General features: G+C 36.6%; 1 protein-coding gene across 1 annotated transcript in view; it reads left to right on the forward strand.

Annotated features, from left to right (window-relative positions):
• Positions 1 to 8,044, forward strand: part of LOC109849585 (anaphase-promoting complex subunit 1) — a 40,800-nt gene that overhangs the window by 24,225 nt on the left and 8,531 nt on the right. Inside the window, exons 17-25 of the mRNA XM_020419434.1 lie at positions 3,261 to 3,341; positions 4,195 to 4,266; positions 5,098 to 5,169; positions 6,346 to 6,439; positions 6,525 to 6,607; positions 6,806 to 6,862; positions 6,985 to 7,062; positions 7,149 to 7,270; positions 7,362 to 7,522. Coding sequence (XP_020275023.1) covers positions 3,261 to 3,341; positions 4,195 to 4,266; positions 5,098 to 5,169; positions 6,346 to 6,439; positions 6,525 to 6,607; positions 6,806 to 6,862; positions 6,985 to 7,062; positions 7,149 to 7,270; positions 7,362 to 7,522 — 820 coding nt within the window. The remainder of the gene's footprint in view (positions 1 to 3,260; positions 3,342 to 4,194; positions 4,267 to 5,097; positions 5,170 to 6,345; positions 6,440 to 6,524; positions 6,608 to 6,805; positions 6,863 to 6,984; positions 7,063 to 7,148; positions 7,271 to 7,361; positions 7,523 to 8,044) is intronic.

An 8,044-nucleotide genomic window follows, 5' to 3' on the forward strand; every position in this document is an offset into this window, starting at 1 on the left:
CAAATTCGATTATTTCAGATTGAGATAGCCGGTTTCTCGGATACTTTTGGGATTTTTTGTGGAGCTTGATGGACACTAGGTTAAAGAAGAGCACGACCTTTCATCCACAAACCAACGGACAAACAAAGGTAGTTAATCGGACTATGATACATATGTTGAGAGGATACAATTCCAAGCATCTCAAGACTTGGGATGAGAGCTTATCATATCTTCAGTTTGCATTTAATCAGGTTATTCATGGATCTTCGGGAAAGTCATCGTTTGAGACTTGTTATGGGTTTTTACCTCCAAGTCCATTTGATCTCGTGTTTTTCAGTGAAGCTACGACCGACGACAAGGAAGGAAGTGAGAGACAACATGCTCAGCGATTTCTGGAGAAGATTGTGCATTTTCATGTCACGGTTGAAGCTCAATTGAAGAAATCACAAGTCAAGTACAAGGCGAAGCATGATCGGCATCGGGTTCCTTATAATTTTGGCATAGGCGACATGGTATGGCTGAAATTGAGTAAGGAGAGGCTAAAGGGAGAAGGGAAGAAGTTGAAACCTATACGATATGGTCCGTTTTGGATTCTCGATCAGATTGGTGACAACGCCTTCAGGCTGGATTTGCCACCTTACTTAGACATGTATTTGGTGATCAATACCGAGTATTTGAAGTTGTTTGAGCCTCTATTGCTGGATGATGAAAGTGACGACAATGTGATCTTGCCGCATGTTGAAGACTTGTGGTTTGATAGAGAAGAGCCGCTGAAGTAAGATTGCATTTTAGAACGGAAGACGACCGTTACGAGGCGGGGGACGAAGGAGTCATTTCTCATTGGACGTTAAGGTCAGGTTCCTAGCAATGCTAAGTGGTTCAACAGGGAAGGAGGAGCTCGCGAGTTTTCTCAGCTGAAGTTCTAACTTGAACGGGACTTCAAGTTCCTAAAGGAAGCTTGAGGATAGACGATTCTCATGGTAACTTGAGAATAGAAGTGTAAAACAACACAGTGGAACGCAGGTCGAAGCGTGGAACGAGACGGCGAATCAAAGAATCGAAGCATCCAGTTTTCAGCTCGTGAGTCGACTCATACATGCATATGAGTCGACTCATGACAGGGACTCATGCCTGTCATGAGTCGACTCACGAAACCCAGTCGTTTTTATCAGAAGTTTCTGACCAGTCGACTTATGCTTGTCATGAGTCGACTCACGAAACCCAGCTGTTTTGTCAGAAGTTTCTGACCAGTCGACTCATGCTTGTCATGAGTCGACTCACGAAACTCATCCGTTTTGTCAGAAGTTTTTGACCAGTCGACCCATGTGTCATGAGTCGACTCATATATGCACATGAGTCGACCCATCGATGGTTTTCTAGTTCGTTTGAGTTTCTGTTTGCACGAATTCCTGTGAGGTTTGGGTTTTGTTATTTACCACTTTGCCATCCACGTTGTTACACATATATAAGAGATTGTTTTAGGGTTTTAAAACAATCAAGAGAGATTAGATTGTATTTTGAGAATTGAGAGAGATTGTTCTTCAATTCTAGTAAGATTGTGAGAGATTGTAAACTATTTAATTCTCATGATCTAGAGAAGGTATTTTTCTTCGTCACCACTGAATTGTCCTTGTGTTTTTGTTATTTTCTTCTCAACCACCTTTGATAATTCCACGATCAAAGGTGCTCGTACGACGACTCGTATCAAAAAGTTATGAAAGCTATCACAATTATGATTTGAGTTGAGAAATCACACGACTCACAAAGCTTAAAGAAAACTGTTAAAAACGGCTCGCTTATGCTTGTGATCTGTAAAACCATAGTTACTTAGTTTTAGCTACTGAATCAACAACTTGAATCAAAATTATTTTTATACGCTAGTAATTTTATGGCATGGATATCACAGTGAATGGGATCTTTTATCATTTGAAATGGTCCACACCACAGTGTGCTTCTGGACCTGCTTTTCTGGTAGTTTCGTAAGGAGTCGTCTATGGAGAAAACTTCCGCTACATTTCGGAAAAATATGGACATGGAGATTTACATTTTGGGAGTTTGGTATTATGCCTTTTAAATTGAATGTAATTGCATATGCTGCAAATGTGTCAAATTTCATCTCTGCTAAATATGTCATTAGTTCATGAAAATCTTGAAGGCAATGGTTTTTTATTACACTAGCCTGCACTACATCACCAATATGAGTTTTCTTTTCTGCCAACATGCTGTGTATGATAATCGCCATTTTATTCTTAGTTTGATTTTATAGTAGTACTGTACCGTTTTAGCTAGTGGTCAGTGGACAACTGGACATTGTCTTGGCAATAACTCAAAGATTTTTTTTCTTCTCATGGAATCTCCTTTTCTTCTTCCTTGCTTTTTGTTCCAATGGTATAAGTACAAATCGCGATAATGATAATATATCCTATGTAGTAGCTGATATTAGCTGATTCTCTGTGTTGAGATATGTGCATGTATTATGATTTATGAAGTATTATGCATGACATCTATCTATTGTTATGTATGAAGTACTTCGAAGAATTTTCTTGACTTTGAAATTTCAATTAACTGAGTTTAGTCTTTTTAATATGCAATCTAGTTGCAATGTCCAGAATCCTGTGCTGTATACCATCCCATATCTTTTTTCCTGTGAGCATTATGGTAATTGCAAGCTGGTTTTACTTTTCCAGTGTACTTGTTGAGATAAAAAGTCATTTTTAATTTGGGTTAGTTCTAGTGATTGTAAGGTCTTCTTTGGGAGCTTTAGTTAAGTGGTGTTTTGTTGTCACTCTTTGAGGTTGTCAGAATCAAGTTGCACTCTCACTTCTTTACCAATGGATGTTGGCCATTTCAAGGCCAACCAAGCAAATCTTGTATTCATTTATTCTGTGTCTTTCAATTTCTTGTTTATCGGACCATTGTTGCTTGGTTAACCCTATTTTCCAGTTTACCTGTTCTTTCTTCTATTGTCCTCTTGTCTAAGATATTTTGTTGGTATGACTGCCTTGAGTAACTTGTATGTGTACTTGTCGTATTAGTATAACTGCGTATGCACGCATGCAGTTGGTCATGCAATATATTTTTCCTTCTTTATTCTGTTGCATACATAATTGTGATTCACACCTTTAAGGATTTGAAGATGCTTTTTTTCCCTTTTATTCTTTTATATTTTAATTTCCTTTTCATATGTTCCTCAGTCTGGGATATGGCTTCATGACTATTTTTACACTCTCATTCAAACTATTTCACTTTGCGTTTCTTATTTTCTATTTGCTTGTGACTAGGAACATGATACTACTACAGTTGCATTATTGCTTGGGATGGCAGCATCTCATAGAGGAACAATGGATCCAGCAGTGTCAAAGGTAATGATCAACTGTCTATGAAGCCTTTTTCTTTGTCACTGTGTTACTTCCTCATACAAATGCAATCATAAGGTTATGAGTGACAACCTTAGTTTGATTTATAATTGAAAGAGGGTCTAATAGCTTCATCTGGCATTCTATTGGATTTGGGTCAGACTTGTATGATTGGTTAATGGGCCAGACTTGGACTTTTCTTCAATTACTTCTTTTCATATCATGTGATTGCAGACATATTAGTCAGAGGCTGTTATGATGGAGGGATGGAGGGAAGGCAAATATTTAGGGCATGAAGGGAAATTTAACATCCTAATGTGGCGGAGCATGAACCCACCATATAAATACATGCATTTGTACTTAGATACAGAAAGCATACCTTTCACTATAATGTCATTGCCTTCAGAAGAAACTCTACTTTGAAAAGGTTATATAGAAAAGACTTTGACATAACCTCACAACTAGTTGTCAACAAATGTCAACCATTTTGGAGTTAAATTCCAGATAAGAAATATATCTATGAGAAAGACCTGTCATAAAGCCAAGGAGACCAGTTGCAGGGTAGGAAGATCCACCGTATTGGTTATGCAGGTTAAGTTCATTCAAACCAATGGGTCATAATCGAAATTGGTCTCTTCTGCTGGGGGAAAATTTGAAGGGGAAGATAATGGATTTTCTATGTGAAAAATCTGCATTTCACATTGTGGAGAAGTTAGAATGTTAAGTATATTCTGCATGTGCAGCCTTGATTGTTATGATGTTTGGTATAGTTATTTAACTTATTTTCCTTTTCCTTTTCAAATTGTGCTTACCTTTTTATATGATGGCATGTTTACGGCGGTTGTTTCTTTGCTTTTAGATGCTGTACCTTCATATTCCTTATGGACATCCCACGTCCTTTCCAGAACTGGAGTTACCAACACTTTTACAGGTATCACATTCTCCATGACTGAAAGCATTTCATAGCACGTTGTTTCTGTCATATAGCTTCTGACTTTAAGTGTTGATTTTCTCAAGATAGATGTTTAGTGAAATCTTACTAGTATTATCTTGACATCTTTCTAATTTTGTTTTAGAAAACAAATGGAAAGTTAGACAGACTATAGACTATTTGCTGCTGTTACAGACTTGAAAAACTGTTTATGATGACAAAGGAAAACTGCTGTTTTTTAAGCTTTATGAAATGATTCAGTGAAATAAAATGCTAACTGTTAGCTGTTTCTATATTATAGACTGCGTTTTGCTCAGTCTATGTTATACAAGGTTGATTGGTTTGTTTCATTATGTTATTCAAGTTTAGGTTTTGTGTTAGGGATGCAAGGGACTAGGTATACTGGGTTTCACTCTGCTACTATTCAGTTCCATTGATTAGCTGTGCAAGAGAATCCTCTGGAAAATGTAAACAACTGCACCAACTTATGATATATACCGTTGCTTCATTATGGTTGAACCTGTTAGTATATGCTAAACATTTAGAGAATATTAGGTCATTCTTTTTTATTCCTTGTTACTTCCTTTCTTTTTGGGTGGATGGTTTATGAAAAGAAAAGTAAAATTTGAAGTTCTAATGAACAGATTCGTTCTAAGATGGATGCTTTTATTTAGACTAGTAATCTGATCAAGTTCAATTTTGTTGTTTTTATGTCGGTTAAGTGTGCATCATCTAGGATTTTGGTTTTGTTCTGATGTACCAAATTTGAATCAAAGGCATTTGTAGGAGTTCAATTGATGATTTAATGACTGTTCACACTTGCCATTTCAGTCCACTGCACTAATGGCTATTGGGCTTCTTTATGAAGGATCAGCACATCCATTAACTATGAAGATTCTTTTGGTAAAATATTCTCTTCTCGTAATCCCTTAACATCTTTCTTGTTACCTTAAGTGCACTTTTTATCTGTTTGCCTTGGTTGGATATTTTATTAGTTGCATCTTTTCCTTTAAGAGGCGCATCAAGCTTATATTTATTTACTTAGAGATAAACTAGTAAGTTAAATAGTCATTCTCCATCATTCAGTTAGTTGAACGACCTCACCTATTCGGTGATTAACCTTTAGTCGGTCTAGAGTTGTAACATAATGATCTAACATAGTTCTCAGTTCTAAGTAGTCTAAGAGAAGGATTTCCTGATGATTTCTGGAATAATACCCTTTCTATATCTTGGACTAGCACATTATAGTTTATTTTGATGAATTTTGTTCAAGTCGTACACCTAATTTAGCAAATGAATCCTATTTGGAGGAAAATTTTAAGTTTCAAATGTGGGACACAGGAAATATTAACTAGACAACACCATGGGTTTAGTTAATTTAAGGATCTTCATTGCTTTCACTTTCAGAACTATTGCTGGTTTCAAGGCATATCCAAGCATTGGGCAACTGTGACTATCGAATGATTCCCGCTGACTTACTTTTTATGTACACAAGCACACATGCATGTGCACTAGCAGCCCTGCAGATCATGCATGGAATTAATTTTATTACTAGGAGAAATTAAGACTTACCTGTGCACACATGTACACACTTGTCTCACTACACGCATAACCTTTTCCTGTTAAATTGGGGTCAGCTATGTAACACATTGCTCCATGATATGTTGTTTAAGTTTAATTCTGTCAACCTGACATCACATCATGTTGATAACAAATTCCTTGGTGTTACTTTGGGCAAGGGAGGTGCAGGCTTTATATCTCTTATAAAGGCCTGTTGAGGGATATCATAGCCTATGTTATGGGGTTGCTGTTCATGCTCATGCAATCGAAAAAAGACCCTCCAAAACTATTTTGCACGAAAGAATTAAGGTTGAAGGGAGAAAGTTTGATTGATTTTCTAATATGAAATGCAATCACCTGTGAGGCTTAGTATGACCAAGCCTTTTTCACACAAAGGCTCCTACACCAAGATCATTGAGACAGTGAATAAATTTTGAGATGTATCTCGTTAAGCTTTTGATTTTAATTAAATTAATCTACAATTAATGTTCTATAACTATTTTCTTAAATGTCTTGTAGCGTGAGATTGGCCGCAGAAGTACTGGAGATAATGTACTTGAAAGGGAAGGCTATGCTGTTGCTGCAGGATGTGCTTTGGGACTTGTTGCATTAGGTGCATTACACGTGATGAAAATAAGAAATGTTTTTAAAGTTACCTTATATTTATCATACAGTGTATGTGAAATGTTTCTGTGAAGGCCGAGGCAAGGACGCATTTGGTTCCATGGAAAATTTTGTGGATCGGCTTTTCCAATATGCTGGTGGCAAAGAAGTTTACCATGTATTTATCCTAAACCTTTTGCTTATATGCACTGTTGTAACTTGTAAGGATTCTAATATTTCACTTCACTGGTGACTTATTTCGACCAGGAGAGTATCATCTGATGTTGTTTTGGACCAAGCATGTCATATAGCTTAACCTTCTTATTGCCCCCTGATGGAAACTTATATGTACCTTCTTCATTTTGGTCTTTTCCAGGAGAGATCCTTGCACATAGGACGGTCGATGAATGATCACAACCGAAATATGGGGCAGGTTCTTCATTTTCCATCTGTTCTTTTCATATTTCTTCTGGTTGGCCTTGATTGACTGCCACTTTGCAATATCTGATTGGTGGTGTGGCTATGCTTCGTTTTGTCATGGTCCTGCTTCTTCAGATGATGGATGGAACACAGATCAATGTAGATGTAACTGCACCTGGAGCAACAATTGCACTAGCTCTAATATTTTTGAAGGTGATTATTCTTCGGGAACAAATATGATATTAATTTTTCTCTTAGTTACATATTAGGCTAATTTATTTTTTCTTCTTAAAATGCAGACCGAATCAGAAGTAACATCATCTAGAATTTATATTCCTCTCACCCATTTTGATTTACAATATGTGAGGCCGGACTTTATCATGCTTCGTATCATTGCCCGGAATTTGATTATGTGGAACAGGTGACCTCACTTACTACTGCCAAGCAAATGGTTCAACGTTCTTTCATTTGAGAAATGATGGTACTTGATGTAAACTATCTGTAACATGTAGGGTATGTCCATCTAGAGAGTGGGTTGAATCTCAAATTCCAGAATTTGTGAAGGTTGGGATTTTTAAAGTTGGCGATGCGGCAAACGATAATGATGACTTTGACCCAGAAGCTCTTATTAAGGCATACGTTAATATAGTTGTTGGAGCCTGCATCTCTCTGGGTATTCTGCCTATCTGTCATATTTATTGATCTTCTTGCAGCATTGTTAATTTTAGGGTTTTTTTAATGTCAAGTTGCAAATTTGTGAAAACGAGCAATTTTATAATTATGTTCATTTAATTCACATATGTTTTCCCTTCAAGTATTTCTTGTTCTAGACCCAAAAAAAGAACTATGAAAATGTTACTGATGGTATTATATTTAAGTTTTGACTGGAGAATGTTCTAGAATGCCTATATTTGTGAATGATAGAATTACGGTCACAAACTCAGCATTTACAGTTTATAAAGCTGTAGCTCCTTTCATGCATCCTTCTCATATTATTTAACCTATAAAAATGCATGTAAACCACTATCTACAATTGCGTCTTGAGTGGGAAGAGAAACTGATTTTATTCGAATTCCCTTATAGTGCAATGCATTACCTGATTGAATTTGTGAAATGATTAAAGTTAAACTGACAAATTACTATTGATTCCCAGTTTGAGTGTGAAAGTACTGGCCATAAACAGTGTGATGAGGAT

Source organism: Asparagus officinalis, chromosome 7 (genome assembly GCF_001876935.1).
Source record: "Asparagus officinalis chromosome 7, Aspof.V1, whole genome shotgun sequence".
Taxonomy (NCBI): domain Eukaryota; kingdom Viridiplantae; phylum Streptophyta; class Magnoliopsida; order Asparagales; family Asparagaceae; genus Asparagus; species Asparagus officinalis.